The sequence below is a fragment of the Suricata suricatta genome, chromosome 8 (assembly GCF_006229205.1).
Source record: "Suricata suricatta isolate VVHF042 chromosome 8, meerkat_22Aug2017_6uvM2_HiC, whole genome shotgun sequence".
Classification (NCBI taxonomy): Eukaryota; Metazoa; Chordata; class Mammalia; order Carnivora; family Herpestidae; genus Suricata; species Suricata suricatta.
In genome coordinates, this window is record NC_043707.1 from 89199846 (window position 1) to 89223627 (window position 23782).

A 23782-nucleotide genomic window follows, 5' to 3' on the forward strand; every position below is an offset into this window, starting at 1 on the left:
AGGAGCACATGTACCCCAATGTTCATAGTGGCATTTTCTACAATAGCCAAATCATGGAAAGAGCCTAAGTGTCCATCAACTGATAAATGGATCAAGAAGATGTGGTATATATACACAATGGAGTACTACATGGCAATGAGGAAGAATGAAATATGGCCATTTGTAGGAAAGTGGATGGACCTTGAGGGTGTCATGCTAAGCGAAATAAGTCAAGCAGAGAAGGATAGATACCATATGTTTGCATTCATAGGTCTAACAGGAGAGACCTGGCAGGGGACCATGGGGAGAAGAAGGGGGAAAGAGAGCGGGGGAAAGTGAGGGACACAGATCAAGGGAGTCTTTCTCTCTCTCTTATATCCTCCAAAAGTTCTGATGAAAGTGGGAAGATTTCTGTACCAGAAAGCAAGGCTGTTGCTACTCAAACAACTGTACGACCAAAACCATGAAGAACAATAAAAGTAACTTGGAGATCAGTCTGTATCTCCAAGGATGGGTTTTATGAAAACAAGAAACAAAGAAATTCTACTTTACTAATTTAGCAAGTGTAAGGGAGCAAAATTTTCCACTCCAAAATGTATCTTTTTGGCATGTGGATTATTTTAGGCTGATTATTTTTAAGAAACAGAAGGCTCAGGAAGAACTTTTGACCTTGTCTCTAACTGCTTAAAAGAACTTAGAGGATCTGTTCTGGAAAGGGAGCTATCACCAAAGACAACCACACTAAGAAGCACGAGTCGTCATATTCCATAGTGACGGTAGACAGAGGGGAACTTAGCAAGGCCTGTGTGTGAAAATTCCTCTCTATATCCTGTTGTTTCTTTATGGCTCACCAAACATTTGTTTACCAAACATTTACTTTTTTTCATCTCTGTGTGAATTGTCTTCCCTCCCTTTGAAGTCCCAGACCCCTACCTCCTTCTTAGCTCTGGATGGCATGTAAGCTTTAATGGCCTGACTGCCTGCGGGCCTCATATTCTTATCGAGCACCTGTACACACATATGTTTTATTTTCTTTTGTTAATCCATCTCATGCCAATTTCAGTCTCAGACCCGCCAAAAGAATCTTAACGTAAAGAAAAGATTTTTCTCCCTAACATAGGTATCTGAAATATATTTATCCCCAGAATCTTCAGCTTTGAGAGCAGTCCCTTCAGCCTCTGCAAACATCCAGGGATAGAAACCAGGAGTGGCTGAGATCATAGATTTGTTATCCCCAAAGGCCTCATCTACCCTGAGTATTTATAAGACCATTAGTTTTGTTTCCAGCTTTGGCAAAGGGGATTGTCAAAACTGATTCTGATTGGCAATCTCTTCAATTCTTACTGAGCAGATCTGGGGATCTTATTAGAAATATAAATATCTGCACAATAATACCCGACTGTTACTCAAGTGTTCCTTTGCAGAAAGTTATAGTCCGATACCTAAATCACGTTACAATGAGCCCCACACCCCACTTCAAAAGAATGCTTTATAGGTTAAACTTTAGATTGCTTTATATGCATCTGTTATAGTTTAAATGTATGTTAAACTTCTTGGTTTGACACTTTTGATGGTGTCTTAACATTTTATGGGATTATTCTAACTAAGCAAGTATGGAAATTGATATATTTATGTATCTAATAATGAGCTGTAGCAGAGACTCTCCTAGATGCTATAATCTAGGAATAAGTTAATATTAACTCAAGGACTGTGACATGATTTTTTTTAATTTTTTAAATGTAAGTCAGCCAACTATAAGGCCTTTCTTAGATACATTATTAAAATAACCAAGAGGAGAGGTAAGGTTTCCAAAATGTATTATGTAAAGGTTCTAGGGTTTCTCAGACTCCATGATCTGAAATTTACTTGAAGATTCAAAAACTTAATTACAGGTTGGAAATATAAACACTTTGGGCTGATTACACACTAAGTTACTAAAACCTCTGTGTATATGATTATGGTAATTATCTATTGTTGCCCAGCATCTATGCTTTCTTCTCCTGGTAATAAATCTTGGTTTTCAAATGGAAAAAAAACTTTTCCCCTGATTTTTGCCCAAGCTCATGGATGAAATATTTAAGTACATCCTAAGTATGATCAGCATAGCACATCTGTTGGACACATTGTGCTTGGTTCTTGAGAGGCGAAGAGATATTCCCAACTAAGAACATTTATGTCAGCTATCTGATCCTTTTTCTACAAGGTCTGGAGCAAGGGCCAGCACAGTCAGGGCTGTTCCAGGAAATTTCTTTTATAGAAATCCATAGGAGTTTGAAGTAGAGGAAAACTTGAATGGAAAGTTGAGAACAAGACCAAGACATTAAGCTAATGTGTTGAAACTGAAGAAGTTACAAAAAATGAAACTCTACCAGACTACTGCAGTTGAAATATATATATAAATCAAAGAGCCAAAAAAAATAATAGGTTAAGCAGGTATTAGAGACAGGGCTGTTTTTTAAGGCTAGCTGTTCATTCTTTTTGCAGCATTGTGGTTAGACAAGTCAGCTACATTTAAATGCAAACACCAGGTATCCACTGTTATACAATGATACCTTGATCATAAAATATCTGTAGGTCTGAAACGTCCATTCACAGATCATTGTATATCTGATGACAACACTGCCAGATACTATGAGCTTAAACTTTATACACAATATAACAGGAATACCAGGAAATAAAGGTTTGGGAATTTGAGAGTTCCTGGAAAGCACCTGTACAATGACATTCCTAGAAAGCATTGCAGAGGAGAACTGCAGTGGTTTATGGTTTAAGTAACATAGACATTCTGCAAAAAGTTTGGGAGAAACTAAAATGCTGTTAATTGTAACACTGAGCCCCCTAGCCCTGTGCAGACCGCACTCAAATACCACAGCTTCAAACTCAGCCTGATCAAATCAGAAGAATGGGAAACTTCTTTAACAAAAACAAGGCAATAGCTTCAGAATCACAGCTCTGCTGAATTCCCTCATTTTTCAATTGTATTTTTAAAGGCCAGAGGCACAAAGAATGCCAGCTACTTACGAGCCACTCCTTCTCTTCAGAACTCAGCTGCCAGGGACCGAAATTCCCAGCAGCACCTGAGCAGGTATCCCAGCAACGGTACCTCTCTCCCCTTGGCTAATTACAGGCCAGGAGGGTTTCTCATCCCTTTATTTCCTTCCTTCTTCTCATCAGTCACCTTATTTCTCTTCTCTCTTTAGAAGCTCCCCCAAATGGACTCCCATTACCTCTCTAAATCTTGAATTTTCTGCGTCTTGATTCCTCTTCGGAGGGCTTTCTCACATCCTCTGATATCACAGTTCACACCTTCTTGTACTTTTAATGTGCCAACTGTTGTACAATGAGTTCCATTTTTATTCTGTCCTTTGAAATAGTCCACCTTTTCTTTTATTTTTTTATCTTTTGGGTTTTTTTCAGTTTTATTGAGAAATAATTTATACATATCACTGTATAAAATTTAAAAGTACAACATGGTGGTTTTATATATATATATTATACTATATATACATATATATGTATAGTGAAATGATTACCTCAGTAGGTTCAGCTAACATCCATCTTCTCATATAAATACAATAAAAAGAAGAAGAAAGAAAAAAGTAAAAAAAAATTCTCCTTGTGATGAGAACACTTAGGATTAACTCTCTTAACAACGTCCCTATATATATACACCAGTATTAGCTATAGTCATCATGTTGTACATTACATTCCTAGGTCTTAATTACCTTATAACTGGAATGTGTGCCTTTCTTTTTAATTTGAAAGAGAGATGTGATGTGATGGGGGAGAGGGGCAGAGGGGGCAACAGAGAGAGAAAGAAAGAAAGAGAGAGAGAGAGAGAGAGAGAGAGAGAGAGAGAGAGAAAGTCTTAAGCAGGTTCCACACTCAGGATGGAGCCCACCACAGGGCTCAATCCCACGACCCTGGGATCATGACCTGAACAGATATCAAGAGTCAGTTGCTCAAGCAACAGAGCTACCCAGGTGCCCCAGGAATTTGTACCTTTTGACCACATTCTTCCAATTTCCCCTCCCCTCCTTCTACTTCTGGTACCCACAAGTCTGATCTCTTTGAGTTTAGTGGGGACTTGGGGTTGCTTTTTAGATTCCATATATAAGTGAGATCTTGTCTCTCTCTGACTTATTTCATTAAGAAAATGACTTCAAGTTCCACCCATGTTGTCTTATAGCTGAATAATATTCCATTGCAATGGAATATATATGTACCACAATGTTTTTATCCGTTCATCATCAGCACTTTGACATTCCATGTCTTGGCTATTCTAAGTAATGCTGTTATAAACATGGGGGTGCATGTATTTATCAAGTTAGTTTTTTTCATTTCCTTTGATTATATTCCCAGCAGTGGAATTGCTGGATCATATGGTAGTACTATTTTTAATTTTTTGAAGATCCTCCACACTGTTTTCAATAGTAACTGTACCAGTTTACAATCCAACCAGCAGTGCACAAAAGGCCACTTTTCTTCACAATCACACCAGCACTTGCTACTGTCTTTTGGATGATAAAGCCATTCTCATAAATATAAGGTGGTGTCTCATTTTGCTTTTTTTAATTTCCCTAATGACTAGTGATGTTGAGCACCTTTTCATGTACCTTTTGGTCTTTCTGAAGACTAGGTCCTCTATTCTTTATTCAGTCCTTTGACCATTTTTTAATTAGGTCATTTTTTTTTGCTATTGAATTTATGAGTTTTTAATATATTTTGGATATTAACCCCTGATAAGATATATGGTTTGCAAATATTTTTTCAGTTTCATAGGTTGTCTTTTCACTTTGTTGATGGTATTTTTTATTGTGCAAAATCTTTTTAGTTTGATGGGATCCCACTTACTTTTTTATTTTATTGCTTGTGCTTTAGATACCATATCCAAAAGATCCAAGGTTCCATGACAAAGAGCCTTATTCCTATGTGTCCCTCTAGAATTTTCATAGCTTTAGGTCTTACATTTAAGTCTTTAATCTACTCTGAGGTAATTTTTGTGAATTGTATAAGATGTGGGTCCAGTTTCATTCTTTTACACGTAAATATCCAATTATTCCAGCACCATTTTTTGAAGACACTGTCTATTCTCCATTGAGTATTCTTGGTTCCCTTGTCAAATATTAATTGACTGTATATGCTTGGGTTTATTTCTGGGCTCTTGATTCTGTTCCATTAGTCTTTGTGTTTGTTTTTGTGCCAGTACCACACTGTTTTGATGACTTCAGGTTTACAGAATAGCTTGGAATCAGGAAGTATAATTCATGCTCCTGTTTTATTTTTCTTTCTCAAGATTTCTTTGGCTATTCTGAGTCCTTTGTGGTTCTGTTTCAACTACTGGAGTGCTTTTCCTACTTCTGTAAAACATGCCATTGGAATCTTGATAGGAATTGCATTGAATCCACGAATTTTGGTAGTACTGATATTTCAACAATATTAACTCTTCCAACCCATGAACATAGGGTACCTTTTTATTTCTTTGAGTCTTCTTCAATTTCCTTCATCAAAGTCAGTCATTTGAAGAGCTATGAGGAGAACACTTTAAGCAAGGAATAGCAAATGCAAAGACCAAAAGGCAGAGATGTTGGGTTTTTGAAGAAAAATAAAAAAGGTCAGTGTGGCTGAAGCACAGTGATCTAATGGGAGACTGGGAGCGATGAGATCATATAAGGAGGCCAGGTGGGAATTCTTAGGGCAAGATAAGAAATCAAAAGGACCTTGCTTTCATATACTTTTCCATCTTCAGATCCTATGTGGTTCTCAGACTTTGGAACACCATAGTATTAAATTACATATAGAGTCAGGGTGTAGTAGAAGGCCCACATAAGAATGCCAACTTTTTTTTGTTGTTGTTACATAAGTACTTTAAGAAAAAAGAACTACCACTATTCACTATCATTATCATCTTTTTTTTTAAAGAGCATTTTATTTCTAATGAAGTAAAAAGTAGGAAAAACATCATGTCAGACTTTATCAGATTTTTTAAATGAGTACGATTTAAAAACTCACTGGATTGTCCTTTTTCTTATTTCTTAGACCAGTAAATGACACATGTCCTTGGCCCAGAGTTTTGGAAATACCCTTGTACTTCTGTTTATGTTTCTATCTTATTTTCCCCTATAATTATTTTCCATTTTAAACTCTGAAACATCTTCAATTTTTTCTTTTAAATCCATTTATTCAATGTACTCATCAAAGAATATTCTCCCACTTAAATCCCAAGCTTAAGAAAATGATTCTTAAAGTGAAAGAAATCTAACTCTTAGATTATTGAATGAATGTTTCTAATTTAGAGGACTACATCTTTAGGAATGAGCTGTGATTTCTTACACATTATACCTTCTTATAATGTTTTATTAGTCAGCATTCTCCCAAACAAACAGAACCAATAAAATATTAAGACTTATTATAAGGTGTTTGCATGATTACATGGAGGCAGAGAAGTTCTACTAACAGCCATCTGCAACTTGAAACTGCGAAAACCAGAGGTATGGTTTGAAGTCTGAGAGCCAGAGAGCCAACGGGTAGATTCTGGTCTGAGGCCTGAGAACCAGGAGCTCCAAGGGCAGGAAAAGATCAATGTGCCAGCCCAACAAGCAGGGAGAGAAATTAACATTCCTCTGCCTTTTTCTTCTATTCAGGCCTTCAAAGGATGGGAGGATGCCTACCCACATTGGGGATGGTAATCTGCTTTACTCATGCCATGGATTCAAATGCTAATTTCTCATACCCAGAAATAATGTTTAACCAGCTACTTGTGCACCTCAAGGCCCAGTCAAGCTGACATCTAAAATTAACCATCATGAATGCATATACAGTGGTATGGTAACTATCCCCTACTTTGCCTTGTATAACCCTGCTACTGGCTGTTGTGGAAACACGCTTTACTCCCTTTGTCAGTTAGCTATGATGGAATGCAATCAACTATGCCTGTCCCCAGAAGGGGGCTTCCATGGGATACAGGATGTACCTTGGAGCCGCTCTCAGATAGAAGATATATCTATAAGTCATTAAAATCAGAAAATGTTTCTTAAAACTTCTATTTTATAAAATGAAAGTGTGTTTGGCAAAATGCTTGGATTTTTTTTTTTTTTAGTATTTATTTATTTTTGAGAGAGAGAGAATATGAGATAGCAGGGTAGGGGCAGAGAGAGAGGGAGATAGAGGATCCAAAGTAGGCTCTGCACTGACTGCAGAGAGCCAGATGGAGGGCTCGAACTCACAAACCATGAGATCATGACCTGATTTCATTAAGTTAAATACTTAACCAATTAAGCCACCCAGGAGCCCCAAAATTCTTAGATTTTTAACATATACATTGTTAGTCTCAAAATTTTCTGATTATCTCCTCTTAAACAATAATTCAAATCCCTAATTAGCAATTGATAAATAATCTCATTATTTTTATTTTTTATTTTCTTTAAAATTTTTTTAATGTTTATTTATTTTTAAGAGAGTCAGAGATACAGCATGAGTGGGGGAAGAGTTGAAAGAAAGGGAGACACAGAATCTGAAGCAGGCTCTGGGCTCTGAGCTGTCAGCACAGAGCACAATGCAGGGTTCAAACTCACAGACCCTAAGATCATGACCAGAGCTGAAGTCAGACAGTCAACAGACTGAGCCACCCAGGTACCCCTCATTATTTTTAATGACAAAAAAAATCCATAAAATAAAAATATTTTTTAAAAAGAATATTTTGAAAAATAATATATAAGCTTTAATTCCCAATTAATTGAAAGTACTAGTACTCAGTGAAATGTCATAAACTTCATATTTCTTCATTAATGCTTCAGATCCCAAACTAAAATACTGAATACTTAATATGGAAAGAAAAACTCATGGCCGTTGAAACTTGTGGTGTCATTCTTGATTGCAAGTCATTATGTGTACTGTCATGTTCTATCAACACTGATTTAAAAACTAAACAGCAATAGAATTTTTAGCTCAATGATTCAAAAAAAACATGGACAGTAAGAAAATAAATCTATGTATTCCACATACTCCTTTACTAAAATACTTGAGAATACTGTTTTAAGAAAGTTTTAACAAAATTAATCTTTGAAAAAAGAATGTAGCAATTTAAAATGATTCCATATTTAATATAGACTAGATAGTAATTACTATCTAGTACCCATCTGGTACACCCAAAAGACTGGGCTTATGTCTGGTTCTGCCACTTCATTTATGTGACCTTGGATAAGCCACTTCTGTTATCAAATCCTCATTTTAAAGAAATGATCCTAACCAAACTTCTTTATAGTGTTGTTGTAAGGACCCAATGAGATCATATATAAAACACTTTGTAAACTTAACCAAATGTTCGTTGTTTTAATTATTATATAAATAAATTATTATCCCTCTTTTTTAGTGTTTATTTATTTATTTAGAGAGCATGAGAGAGAGAGAATTCCAAGCAGGATCTATGCTGTCAGCACAGAGTGCAGTGGGAAGACTTGATCCCATGAACAGCGAGATCATGACCTGAGCTGAAATCAAGAGTTGGACACTCAACTGACTGAGCCACTCAGGAGCCTCTATTCTTATCTCTTTTATATATCTATAATACAAATTTTCTTTCTTCCTTTTTGTTCCTTCAAAAGATTTAATGTTGGGCAAAGTTATCCATCCCATTCCAGATTGATCTTCAAACTGGGATGCACATTTCTCTGAGAGCACAGGAATGCTCCATAAGTGACTGGTTATTCCTGGCTGCAAAGGCATCAGTGTCCAGCTCCTCTATTTCTATTCATGCCCTCTCCTAGCATCAGAGAGTTCTTAATTCCCACGTCCCTTTTCACAGTAGCCTTTCTCATTAAAAAAATAATAAGTCTATGCCCTCATCCACCCAGACTCTTACCATTATATACTGCATCAGTGTAAACACTTGGGGGAACTAATTAAGGAATATTTGAAAGTATTATTTTAGGGGAAGATTTCTTTAAAGCTTAATCAAGGCACCATAGGTTTATAATATGAGATGACACACGTAAGCTGTCTAGCACTAGATTTGGCTCATTCAATGTTAATTCTTTTTTCTTAATTCATGTTTCAAAACCCTCCTCACTTAATGGAAATATTGAATAAATGCTTTAGAAGAGTAGGAATTGGGTGGTTGACCACACTTAACCATTTGAAAATAAATACATATTACTTATAATAAAGTTACCATTCATTGAGAGCACATTTTGCCTCAGACTCACTAGTTTTTGTAAATGATCTTTCATCCTCCACAGTTCTGTAAGGTATGTGTTAGAATTGCTTGAATTTTAGAAGATTGAGTTCATATAAATAATAAAACCAGGACATGAATGCAGTTCTTTTTGGCCGTTGCTACATTCATTCTTTTTAATTAGAATTTTTTCTTTCCTACCCTTAAAAACACTTTTAAACATGAACGTAATTAGTGTTCCATGAAAAGAAAGGTTTCTATAAATTATAAATTTGGGTTATTAACTTGCTACATCTGCTGTCTATATTTTATAACATTTTAAAAATCATCTTAATAATACATAATGTAGACAACTTGGAAAAGCAAAGGCAAAAAACGAACAACAGCTCCTACAAACCGAAGTAACTACTGTCAATATTTTCATATGTGTTCTACCAATATTTCTTTTACTCAAGTTTAGAAGATTCATAAGTACATTGCAAAGTTGGTATCATATTGCATATACTGTTCTGTAGCACATTTTCAAAATTTATCAATATATAGCAATTTCTCATGTCACTAATATTCTTCTACAGGATTTTTAATTTCTTTGTATCACACACAAATATATTTTTCTTAATTATCCTACCTAATTGGACATTTATTTTTTTCCAGTTTTTGCTATCATAATACTAAGCATTCATATACATATTTTGTCTACTTCTCTGGTTGCTTTCTAAGCATGAGTGCTTAGAGGCGTGTGCCAGCAAAAGGCAAAGCCTTTGTAACACGTTGTGAAAGTGCCCTCCAGAAAGATGATTAGCTTTATACCATCCCTAACACTGTATTTGAGTTCTCCTCTCCTTTTACCCTTGCTCCTGGGATTTTTGAGACATGCAAGATTCATAAAAATGAAGAAGAAAATGTCAATTTAATTACTGATAAGAAATGAATTTGAAGACAGTGCTTTAGATTTGTCATCAAACCGGCTTGTTAATATGTGACCTCTAAGTCAGTCCAACTTATGGGCTCCATCCCTGGCCCAGGTGGCCTCCCCACGCTTCCCCTGGGGTCCTGCCCAGTAAACAGATCACATGGAAGATTACAGGTGGGCAGATCATAGCAGGCAGGCCTTCTTGAGAAAGAATTTTGACATGCATGTTTAGTTTCTTCTCTAAAGCTCCTGAAGTCACTCCGTCTCCCATAAGAAGCAATGGAGGGCGAGAGAGAGGGCTGAGGAGAGAGAGGCCAGAGGTATAGGTCCAGCTGCAGTCCCTCCGTGTGTAACCAGGAGGCAAAACAAACAGAGATTCTGCCCAAATGTTTGCCAATCTTCTGCACTGAATTGTTTAGCCTTAAAGAATAATTTTCTACTTTGATAGGGAAAAATAAGAGTCTCATTTTAATGCATAACTTTGATGAATAGAAGGCTGAATTTGTTTATTCTTTTGTGAATTTCCTCTTCATAAGTTTTGACTATGCCTATATTCATGAGTCATCTTCTGATGTTGATTTATAATACCTCAATAAGGAAGGATGATAATTTGCTCTATTACCAAAATATTCAATATGCCTTTTGCCTCTTATTTTTTTTAAGAGGGTTTTGTTCCTTTAAATATATATTTAAATATATATAATAAACACAGGAGTGTATGTATGCATAGTATATAAACATATATGTCTGTGTGTATATATCTTTACACATACCATTTTTTAAATTAGAAAATAACTAAAATCTCTAAGTTACTAAAAGTAACTTCCCAACTTAGAAAAAACAACTGGTATGATTTTGTTGTATATCCTTCCAGCCTTGATAGATGGATAGATGGATGACTGGATAGAACCAGTTATATAGAAACAAGCACACATGTCTGCTCTATGACAGTTGGGTCACATTTGCAATTTTGTAGCCTACAGCATATGCCTTACTATTCTTAAAGATTCATCAGTATGCATGTGTCCAGTTTCTTCAGTAGGATGTATTTATAGAATGTTTATCTTTTTGATGTAAAGTAGTAAACAGTTTTATTACAATTGAACAGAGCAAACTATTAATTACATGCATAACCACAAGGTGAAGTTGAGAAATATTTTCTACAGATGTTAAATTTTATACAAGTATAGGTACCAACAATCGTGGCACACTTACTCTGTCTGGGAGATGACAGGTTTGCGTTGATATCTATTATGATATTCACATTAATTTCAAGACATGAAAAATATGAGAAAACATGTCTTTCTGGAAACAAAGAACTTTGGCTATTAAGGCTGCTTATTGTGAATTAAAATGTGGAAATGCATGTACTCTATCATTTTTCATTTCAATGCATTCTTATCTATCTTGCCATCTTCTGTACATGGTGAATATTTTAAGATTTACAGGCCTGATGGTTTCTGTCGCATTACTCAATTCTGTCATTGTAGAATAAAAGGGACTTTAGACTATATCTAAACAAATCGATGTGGCTGGGTTCCAATAAAACTTTATTTACAAAAACAACATTGGGCTAAATTTGGCCCATGGGCCTCAGCTTTCAGATCCCAGTTTTTTTTTTAATATACTTTATTGTCAAGTTAGCTAACATACAGTGTATATAGTGTGCTCCTGGCTTTGGAGTAGATTCCCATGATTTGTCGCTTACATACAACACCCAGTGCTCATCCCAAAAAGTGCCCTCTTCAATGTCCATCTCCAACTTTTCCCTGTCCCCTGCCCCCCATCAACCTTCAGTTTGTTCTCTGTATTTAAGAGTCTCTTATGGTTTGCCTCCCTCTCTGTTTGAAAGTGTTTTCCCCTTCCCTTCCCCCATAGTCTTCTGTTAAGTTTCTCAAATTCCACATGAGTGAAAACATGATATCTTTCTCTGACTGACTTATTTCACTTAGCATAATGCCCTCCAGTTCCATTCACATTGCTTCAAATGGCAAGATTTCATTCTTTCTCATTGTCAAGTAGTATTCCATTGTATATATAAACCATATCTCCTTTATTCATTCATCAGTCAATGAACATTGGGCTCTTTCCATAATTTGGCTATTGTTGATAGCACTGCTATAAACATTGAAGCACCTGTGCCCCTATGGATCAACACTCCTGTATCCTTTGGATAAATTCCTAGTACTATTGCTGGGTCATAGAGTAACCCTACTTTTAATTTTTTGAGGAACTTCCACACTGTTTTCCAGAGTGGCTGCACCAATTTGCATTCCTACCAACAGTGCAAGAGGATTGCCATTTCTCCACATTTTTACCAACATCCATTCTTTCCTGAGTTGTTAATTTTAGTGACTCTGATCCGTGTGAGGTATCTCAGTGTGGTTTTAATTTGTATTTCCCTGATGATGAGTGATATTGAGCAACTTTTCATGTGTCTGTTGGCCATCTGGATGTCCTCTTTGAAGAAGTGTCTATTAATGTCTTCTGCCCATGTCTTCACTGGATTGTTTTTGGGTGTTGAGTTTGATAAGTTCTTTATAGACTTTGGATACTAATCCTTTATCTGATATGTCATTTGTAAATATCTTCTCCCATTCCATCGGTTGCCTTTTAGTTTTGTGGATTATTTCCTTTGCAGTGGAGAGCTTTTTATCTTGATGAGGTCCCAATAGTTCATTTTTGCTTTTATTTCCCTTGCCTTCAGAAATATGTCAAGCAAGAAATTGCTGCGGCTGAGGTCAAAGAGTTTGTTGCCTGTTTTCTCCTCTAGGGTTTTGATGGTTTCCTGTCTCATATTTATGTCTTTCAACCATTTTGAATTATTTTTGTGTATGGTGTAAGAAAGTGGTCCAGTTTCATTCTTCTGCATGTTGCCGTCCAGTTCTCCCAGCACCATCTGTTAAAGAGGCTGCATTTTTTCCATTAAATACTCTTTCCTGTTTTGTTGAAGATTAGTTGGCCATGCGCTTGTGGGCCCAATTCTGGGTTCTCTATTCTATTCCATTGGTGTATGTGTCTCTTTTTGTGCCAATACCATACTGTCTTAATGATTACAGTTTTGTAGTAGAGGAAAAGTCCAGGATTGTGATGCCTCCCATTTTGGTTTTCTTTGTAAACATTACTTTGGCTCTTTGGGGGTCTTTTGTGGTTCCATAAAAATTTTAGGATTCTTTGTTCTAGCTCTGAGAAAAATGCTGGTGCAATTTTGATTGGGTTTAACAATATCTGTTATTCCAATCCATGAGCATGGAATGTTTTTCCATTTCTTTGTGTCTTCTTCAATTTCCTTCATAAGTTTTGTATAGTTTTCAGCATACAGATCTTTTACCTCTTTGGTTAGGTTTATTCCTAGATATTTTATGTTCTCAGTGCCATTGTAAATGGGATCCATTTCTTGATTTCTCTTTCTGTTGCTTCATGATTGGTGTATAGAAATGCAACCAATTTCTGTACATGATTTTATATCCTGCAACTTTGCTGAATTCATGTATCAGTTCTAGCAGCTTTTTGGAGGAGTCTTTTGGATTTTCCCATGTCATCTATAAAAAGTGAAAGTTTTACTTCTTTGTCAATTTGGATGCCTTTTATTTCACTTTGTTCTCTTACTGCTGAGGCTATAGGACTTCTAACACTATGTTAAACAACAGTGGTGAGAGTGGACATCCCTGTCATGTTCTTGATTTCAGGGAAAAGTTCTCAATTTTTCCTCATTGAGGATGATATTAGCTGTGGGCTTTTCATATATGGCTTTTATGATGTTAAGCTATGTTCCTTCTATCCCAAGTTTCTTGAGGGTTTTTATTAATAAAGGATGCCGTATTTTTTCAAATGCTTTTTCTGCATCTGAAGGATCTGCATCTAATCTGCAGGATCATATGGTTCTTATCCTTTTTTCTTTCAGTGTGTTGTATCACATTGATTGATTAGCGAATGCTGAACCAAGCCCTGCAGCCCAGAAATAAATCCCACTTGATCATGGTGAATAATTCTTTTAATACACTGTTGAATTCAATTTGCTAGTATCTTATTGAGAATTTTTACCTTCATGTTCATCAGGAATATTGGCCTGTAATTCTCCTTTTTAGTGGGGACAGACATCTGCTCTAGATGAACATTGAATCATTTTGTTTTGGGGAAATTTTATTGGAATTCCATCAACTGTTAAATAAATCTAGGGTTAACATTTTTATAAATAATGCCACTTCCCATCTTGGAGCAAAATATGTCACTAATTGATTTAAATTTATTTTATGTCCCGGTGCAAATTATTTTTAATACTTGATTATAGTGCACATGTCAGGGATCACGATCTCCATTCTTTAATCTCAGAATATACCCACAGTTTATTTATCCATTCACCTACTGAAGGACATCTTGTTTGCTTCCAAGTTTTAGCAATTTTGAGTCAAGTAGCTATAAACATCCTTGTGCAGTTTTTTGTGTGACATGAGCTTTTAACCCTTTAGGCTAATACCAAGGAGCATGATTGCTGGATTGTACAGTAAGTAGTTTTGTAAGAAAATGCCAAACTGTCATCCAAAGTGGCTATACCATTTTGTCTTTCCACCAGCAATGTATGAAAGATCCTGTTGCTCCACATCTTCCCCAGCATTGGTGGTGTCAGTGTTCCAGGTTTTGACCAGTCTAATAGATCTGTAGTGGTATCTCATGTTTTAATTTGCATTTGCCTGATGACATATGATATGGAGCATCTTTTCAGATACTTATTTGCCATTTGTATACTATCCTTGGTAAGTTGTCTGTTAAGGTCTTTGACTCATTTCTTCATCTAGTTGTTTTCTCACTGTTGAGTTTTAGGAGTTCTTTGTATACTTTGGATAACCATCCTTTATTAGATACATTGCTTGCCAACTTTTTTTCCCAGTCTGTGGCCAGGGACATTCTCATTCTCTTGACACTGTTTTTTCAGAAGAAAAATTTTTGATTTTAATGAAGTCCAGCTCATTAGTGATTTTTTTCATGGATTGTGTCTTTGGCACAGTATATAAAAAGGCCTCACCATATCCAAAGTCATCTAGTTTTTCTCTTATGTTATCTTCTGGAAATTTTATAGTTTTGTATTTTATTTAAGTCTATGATCCATTTTTAGTTAATGTTTGTGAAAGATGTAAAGTCTGTGTCTAGAGTCTTTTGGGGGGGGGGGGTGCACATGGATCTTCTGCTGTTCCAGCACCATTTGTTGAAGAGACCATCTTTGCTCCATTGTGTTACCTTTGCTCCTTTGTCAAAGATCAATTGACTATTATTTATGAGGATCTATTTCTGGGCTCTCTATTCTGTTCCATTGATCTATTTGTCTCTTCTTCTGCCAATACTGCATTGTTTAGATTGCTATAGCCTTATAGTAAGTCTTGAAGAAGTAGAGAAATGTCAGTTTTCCAACTTTGTTCTTTTGCTTCAATATTATGCTGGCTATTCTGGGTTAGTTCAAGTATTTTAAACAAAGAATTTAGGTATTAATAACTGCTCTCCCTTACTGGCTGAGGGTTCAGATCAACTGGAAAAAGAAAGCAAAGAAAGAGCATAGAGAGAGGAGGGTGACAGATCTGATAAACATATTCTGAGAAGCCTGTTTGGCCTTAATGCATTAGCTCTCTCTTTCGCCCTGTTAACAGAGACTTGCTAATGATTTTCCATTTATTCCTACAAACACTTTTTTTCCCTTTCATGGTTTATAGCTAAGAGATAATGTGAGTACATTTCTCTTTTTGGCATGCAGAACATAGTTAGGGCATCCCTTTTTATTACTAGTCTCCATCTTGAACAATAAGGACCAACTCATTTCATTGAGCCTGAGACAATCACATTAGTTATTAACGTTGTGTCATTTTCTCCTTTGGATAAAAGATGGTATGTTTCGAGCTTATCCATTTCCATAAAGTTTCCTTGGAAACATTTGCCTTGCAGAAGAATACATTTGCATTGTAGATGAAAGAGTTTGGTATAGGGGTCATTCTGGAGGGTTTGGCTGAAATGAAATGAAAGAAAACTACCATGTGCCCTATGTTAATTACACATAACTAGTATTTTCTGTTGTAGTAGGAAAAGATGCAAAATTGAAAGATCAATGTTTCCTAATTCAGTTAAAAGTAAGATAGAATTCAAAATGTACTGACAGTAGATGAATTATTGGAGACAGATATTTATTCACAGTCTAGGAAACTTAATTGCACTATTTCACTCAAAATATAGACTCTACTGTGTCCTTTTACCTAACCCTCTTGCCTTAGGTATTTTAGGAATTCTCTGCTGCACATACAGAATCATACAATCAACAGGTGATTAATATTCATTGAAAAAAGATTCCAGTTTTGTTTTTCCATTAGCAGTAAGCTTTATTCCTCTCTTATACCCATCTGTATTCAATATGAGGTGGATGTATTTCCTCCTTCTTTTGATATATTTCCTGCTTCTCGATCACATCAAACCTCTTCTGATGACTGTCTTCTTTGTAAATGTTCATATTTATTATGGAAAAATTAGAAAATACATGTAGGAAAAAGGATGAATCACTCAAAATTCCACTGCTCAGTGACAACCACTATGAAAATGGTGGTTCTTGGGGTACCCGGGGGACTTAGTCAGTTAAGCATTGACTTTGGTTTCGGTCATGATTTTGCTGTTCCGAGTTCAAGCTCCATGTTCATGGCTCAGAACCTGGAGTCTGCTTCAGATTCTGTGTCTCCGCACTCTCTCTCTGCCCCCCCCCTCATGTTCTCTCATTCTCGCTCTATTTCTCTTTCTCTCTCTCTCAAAAATAAACAAACATTAAAACAAAATTTTAATGGTGGTTCTTCCTGACCTATAGATCTTACACATAAATATATAAAAAGTAAAACAAACGTGGAATTTGATTCTACATATTTCTCTGTATCTGCTTTCCCATGAACATTTTCTGTATTGATAAATACAAACTCATACCCTAATTTTACTTTTTTTCACTTCTCCAACAGATTCATTTCTTGAAAGGAATGGCTTTTGAGGAGGAAAAACATGAGGGAGAGGTATGGAATAGAAAATAAATACAAATGTAAGCTGTTTTGCTCATTGTTTTATAACCACAACAAATTCGTACAGAGAATGCCCTGTACAAAACAACACAATAAAAGGTTCAAAGATTGAGGTGTTCCCCTAGGCAAGGCTGAAGTCTCTGGTATTTGGAATTTAGGCCGCAGTCCTTGTTTTTGGATGGATCACTGGATGTGTGACAGTCCATGCGCTTTACCAGATTTGAACAGAAGAATGGCCACCTGGCCCAGGTAGAAGTAGATGAAGTGTTTGGTTTCATGTGTCACATAACTACCCAAGTTCCTCCCCACGATGCAGTGCCAGGTGGGGTTGTACTTCTTGTCAAACTCCTTCTTAATATGGGCCGCAATGTCCTTCCCTATGTTGTATTTCTCCAATGCCTGAGTCGCACACTCCACCGAGTCCTGTTGCATCTCCTCTGACATGTTGGCATTTTTGATCACGGCCTCTCGTTCACACATGGTTACGGAGGAGCAGGGGGTGGCCAACTGCAACGGTCTCCTGGGGGAGGGGCTGACAACGCTCACAGCCGGCTGGAGGGACCATCGCTACCACGCTTCTATATATCCTAATTTTAAAGGATTCCATTAAATTCTATCATATGTATACAAGATAATTAATTTAGTAAAAGCTTTATTGTTGAACATAAAGATTGCTTAACTCATTATTTTTTTTAATTTTTTTAAATGTTTATTTTTGAGAGAGACACAGAGCACGAGTGGGGGAGGGTCAGAGAGAGGGAGACAGAATCCAAAGCAGGCTCCAGGCTCTCAGCTGTCAGCCCAGAGCCTGACCTGGGGCTCAAACCCACAAACTATGAGATGGTGACCTGAGCCAATGTCAGACACTTAACCGACTGAGCCACACAGGTGCCCCAAGCTTGCTTAACTTACAAAAAAATGTCTTGGAAAAAATATTCTTGCATGTTTTTTCCTTCCTATGTTTTTTCTTTCTATTAGAAAAGATTCTAAAGAAAATAACTGGATTTAAGAGTATGTAATTTTTAAGGCTATTAATGCATTTTGTCAAATTATTCTTCTAAAAGGTTGTAGCAATTACATGCCCACCTGAATTATTAAAGCACCTACTTTACCACACCTCGTCAAAACCAAGTGTTTACATACTTTTGCTAATTTCCTTTTAAACAGCATCTTTTTATTTTTGAGTGGTTGATGTGGCTTTTATAAAAAAATGAGAGAAAGATCAATATCACTTTTGAGAATCCCCAAAGGATTTTTAGTTATTCCCCATTTACTAAAGCATCATGGAGTCCCACCTAAAATCTACACCTCTTATTAATATAAATCCATGTTCTTAATTATTCTTGCAGTTAAATGTACTACGCATTGCCTATTTTCAACAAAGCCACTATTAAACCTTAGAATGTTATTCATTTCCAATCTTATAGTTATCAATCAAAAAAGCTCTTAAATAAGTCCCTAAGGCTGAATATTGACATCTTTTCCCAGCGGCTTAATAAAATACGCAACAGAGAAAATAGGTTTAAATTGAGCTGCCAGTTTAAGACTTGGGACTTCTGCCATCTTCTCACTGAGATTTGACCCAGCTATTTTTTTTTTTATTTACAATTGCTTCTATCTAGCTGATTCTTCAAAATAAAGAGATTGCAGGACCTTTTTCTTTAGCTGAATACCCAGCTCCTTGATATGGTGAAAGAGAGGAATAAAGTTCCGTGGGCTTTAGAAAATTCCCAGTTGTGATTTAATAATAATAACAATAATAATAACAATAATAATACTTTATAATGACATCCTTTTTATCTGTTTTGACTAATGTGGCATATAGCAAATGTCAAACTGTATAGCAGATACAGCCTATATCAGGGATGAGAGAGGGGATTTAGAGATGGAATGACTTATAAAAAGATACCTTTGGAAATAGCTTTCCTGTGATATCCCAATCTTCTCCCAAAAAGAGAGGATTTACCTCGGTAACCTTTGGCTTATGGAGGGAGCATGCGCTGGCCTCTCTGAGAGCTTTGAATTGTTCTCTAAGGCTGGACAACACTAAGGAACATTGCCTTGACCCTCGTGAGAGAAAGCTAAAGCAGCCTGCAGATAAAAGTTAAAAGTTGCTGCATTGCAGCGGGCCAGCATTTCCAGACTGTCAGAGCAAGGGATGGGTTCCTATTCCTTGTGGTCTCAGTGGGAGCCAGACAGGAAAGAAGGTCAGCCTGGAGCCCTGCTAAGTCCTATCTAGAGGACTATCTAGCAGGATGAAAACCTCCTATAAGGAGAATCTGCTGGAGAGACAGCTAGAAAACTAAGGGTTGGGGGTGGCATGGTACGTGACCGGGGGACGAGACAAAGGCAAAGCATGGCCTGCATCGAGGTTGCTATTCTGAAAGGCCGCCGAAGCCCCCACCAAAGTGAGTCTACTTGAAATATCAAGCTCTTGAAACCATCTGGTCAAGGTCAGAAATAGCAGCTAGCCCACAGTGGAGGAAACAAACAGAAAGCAGCTTCCCTGGGAGCTGGAGGTTCATCAACTAAGGGAAGTCCAACCTTTCAACTAATATGTAAGGAGAAGCTGATGTTTTGGGCTGGACATTTTAAACTTATGAATCCAGATTAATTTAAAACAAAGAGACAGAATTGTCTCTTGTGGCCTGACATAGACAGTTTTATCCAGGAGAAGAACAGAATTTCCTTCCTAAAACAATATTTAAAAGAACAATAGCAGACAATGATAGCTAGCTAGCACATATAGGGCTTTCTACAATGGTAGGCACTGTTCCACACACTTTACCACTATTAACTCTTGTGATCCTCACCAAGATCCCAGGAATTGGCATTGTTATCAACCTTATTTTACATTTTAGGAGCCTAAAGCACAGAGAGTTTAATTTGACAAAAGTCACACAGCTAGTCAGTAGCAGAGCTAGGACTAGATATTTATCAATCTGATTCCAGAGTCCTTCAAGCTCCAAAGTTGGGTATACCCATTAAAAATCATAAAGCACAAATATCTGAAAATCTTCATGGATGGATGTGGTTGGGGAAAAGCTCTGGGAGCTTTAGGAAAAAGCTGCTGGAAGCTTCTCTAGCACACAGAATAGCAATGTCGCCAATTGCCTGGGGCTCCTACTTTTTAGTAATAATTTGAGTAGCAAAGATCATCTTTTCCAGATGAGGCTGAAGTTTTTTCTAAGGGTAGAGAAAATGCAGTGATTTTTTTTTCAAAATGTTACATATGCTGGACCATAATAAGCATCTGTGAATATACATGAATTTAAGGTAATTTAAGGGAAAAGGACAATCCTTATTTAAATTATTTTGGATAAATACCAGGAGTGGAATTGCTGGATCACATGGTAGTTTTATTTTTAACTTTTTGAGGAACCTCCATACTGTTTTGCACTGCAACTGCACCATTTTACATTCCCACCAACAGTGTACAAAGATTCTACATTCTTGCCAAGGCTTACCTTTTAAAAAAAAAATAGCCATCCTAACAGGTGTGAGATGAAATCTTATTGTGGCTTTGATTTGAATTTCTGATGATTAGTGATGGTGAATACCTTTTCATATGCTTATTGGCCATCTGTATGTCGTCTTTGATCTGCACTCCCACATTCATTACAGCATTATTCACAATAGTCAAGATATTGAGAAAATGTCCATCAATGGATGAATGAATAAAGAAAATGTGTATATACAAGATATAGATATATGGATATCTTATCCATTCATCCAACAATAAAAATATATGGATATAAAGATGTATGTATACAGATCTACATATTATTCAACCTTAAAAAAATAAAAAGAAATCCTGCCATGTGCAATATCCTGTTCAAATGGATAAAGTTGGAAGACATTTTGCCAAGTGAAATGAGCCAGTCACAGAAAGACAAATACTGCATGATTCCACTTATATGGCGTATTTCTAACAGACAAACTCCTAGAAGCAGAGGGTACAATGGTGGCTGTCAAGGACCAGGAGCACGGAGAAAAGGGGATTTGTTTAAAGTTCTAGAGATCTGCTCCACAACGTGGTGCCTAGAGTTAACAATACTGTATTGTGCAGTTAAAATTTTTATTAAGAGGGCAGATCTTAGCGGGGTCAGGGCAGCTCAGTCAGTTTCACGCCCACTCTTGGTTGCAGCTCAGGTATGATCTCACAGTCATGGGTCCCAGCCCTGCATTGGGCTCAGCACTGCTTGGGATTCTCTCTCTCTCTGACCTTCCCCTGCTCATGCATTTTCTCCCGTTCTCTCTCTCAAAATAAGTAAATAAACATTAAAAAAAGAAAAGGTAGATCTTACATGTTAAGTGTACTTATCACCAGTAAAAAAAGGGGGAAAGGAGTGCAAGAGGAATGTTTTGGAGGAGATGGATATGTTTGTTACTGATTGTGGTAATGGTTTCACAGGCACATGCGCATGTCCAAACTATCAAATTGTATATATTAAATATGTGCAGGTTTTTGTATATGGATTATACCTTAAGAAAGCTATTAAGGGGCACCTGGCTGGCTCAGTTGGTAGAGCACATGATTCTTGATCCCAGGGTTGTAAGCTCAAGGCCCATGTTGGGTGAGGAGATTACTTAAAAATAAAATCTTTTTTTAAAAAAAGAAAGCTGTTAAAAAATTAAAATAATAAAAATTAAGAAAGGAGCACCTAGGTGACTCAGTGTGTTAAGCATCCAACTTAAGCTGAGGTCACAATCTTGCGGTTGTGAGTTTGAGCCCCACATCAGGCTCTGTGCAGACAGCTCGGAGCCTGGAGCCTGCTTTACATTCTGGGTCTCCCCTCTCTCTCTGCCTCTCTCTATCTCAAAAATAAACATTAAAATTTTTAAACAAATGAATAAAATGAGAAAAAATAAGGAAAACAAAAAAGGCAATCCTTTTTCTGCCACTGATTCAAGCTTGTTTCAAGATGGGTTTCCAATGATGTATGAATATGGGCTAGATCTGATGTTACTGAAATGTGCCTTGCTTTTTCCATATTTTCTATTGCTACCTGGGAGTTAATATTGACTAGGGTAATGAGAGGGAGTCAACAATTACTGAGTATCTATTATACACTGGATAATTTCACTGTAGGTTATCTTATGAAATTCTCATGAGAAAGATAATTATGCGGTAATTGCCATTACCTCTTGGCATCTTGAATAATAACTCTTATTTGTAAAGCACTTCCCCTATACTAGGCACCATTTTAGTTCTTAAATTAATTCAGGGATTCCTGTAATAACTTTATGAATTATTATTTATCCATTTTACAGATGGGAAAACCAGAACAGTAAGAAGTTAAAAAAATTTCCCCCCAATTTTGCCACTAAACCATGAACATTTGAACCCAGGCAGTCTGCAGCAAATCCCATTCAAGTGTTCACTATACTTTCTCATTGTGAAGTGAACTGAAGTCTGGTTGCAATGGACTGAATGTTTATATGCTTCCCCCCAATCATACGTTGAACTCTTATGTCCAAAGTGAGGGTAATGTTAGGTGGAGGGCTTCTGGGAGGTGCTTTCCATGAAAGTGGAACCCTCAGGAATGGGATTAGTGCTGTTATCATACAGACCCCAAAGGGCTCCCAGCCCTTCTGGCATGTGAGGGCACAGCAGAAAGACAGGCCATCTAAAAAGCGGTTCCCACCAGACACCAAATCTGCCAGCACCTTGGTCTTGGACTTCTTAGGCTCCAAAACTGTAAGAAATAAATTTCTGTTCTTTATAAGTCAACCAATTTATGGTATTTTGCTATATCAGCCCTAACAGACCAAGACATCTGGTTATCTTGTCCCTGTGCATGTACGACGCAGAGATACTAGTAGAACTTAATAAAAAAAATCTCAACTGTTCTTAATTTTAAATAGAAAAGAAAGCTTATTAGTGTTCTGACAAAAGATATTCAGGAGCAAAATTTCACGTCTAGTTTTAATCACCATTTGCCTGGCCGACTTTTAGAGGGTTAACTTTGACTTCTTCTGCTGATTAGCCATTGTTTCTGCCGATTGCCATTTTAGATTGGCTTAGTTTGGGGGCATATAGTGTTTCCAGTCTCTCTTCATTGTATTACTTTTCCTTCAAGGCTCAGTTCAAGTCCTGCCTCCATTGTGAGAGGTCTCAGCGATTTCTCCTCTGAATTTCTATATGGCTTTGTCTATTCCTATTAGCTGGTGTCTTGTGTATAAGCTACCTTGAATCAGACCTATCATTTTATACTTGAGCCTTGCCTTAACAATATCCTCTTCATAGCTCCTGAGGCCATGTACCTTACTTATGGGACTAGTCCAGAGGGAACGGAATCTAGCACTGAGTGGAGTGGCATCATGGAACTTAACTACATCGCAGGCTCCAAGAGATGGCCAAGACTCTCCCTCATGATGCCCAAAGGGAAGAGCTGATATTCAAAATATTTACTCAGTGGAATAGACTTCCAACCAATCAGAATGGACACCAGCTGCTAAAGCATATTAGTGTGTAATGACTGAATGTTCTCCTTGCCTAAAGGGATACTAGTTATGGCATAGTACTTAGGGATATGAGCTCCAGAATTAGATGAACTGAATTGAACCATGCTGCTGTTTAATTTTAGGAAAATTTTCTTTGTCTATTTATACTCTATCTCCCCGTATTTAAAAATAATATAATAGTGTTTTCTTCATAGGGTTGTTATGAAGATTAAACAT

At 36.8% G+C, this 23782-nt stretch overlaps 1 protein-coding gene across 1 annotated transcript; it reads right to left on the reverse strand.

Moving 5' to 3' along the window:
- Nucleotides 1-17281: 17281 nt before the first annotated feature.
- LOC115297664 (dynein light chain 1, cytoplasmic-like) lies at nucleotides 17282-17621 on the reverse strand. Its single transcript, XM_029945818.1, has one exon. The coding sequence runs from the start codon at nucleotides 17576-17578 to the stop codon at nucleotides 17282-17284; it is 297 nt and encodes a 98-aa protein (XP_029801678.1). The 5' UTR covers nucleotides 17579-17621.
- Nucleotides 17622-23782: the final 6161 nt, after the last annotated feature.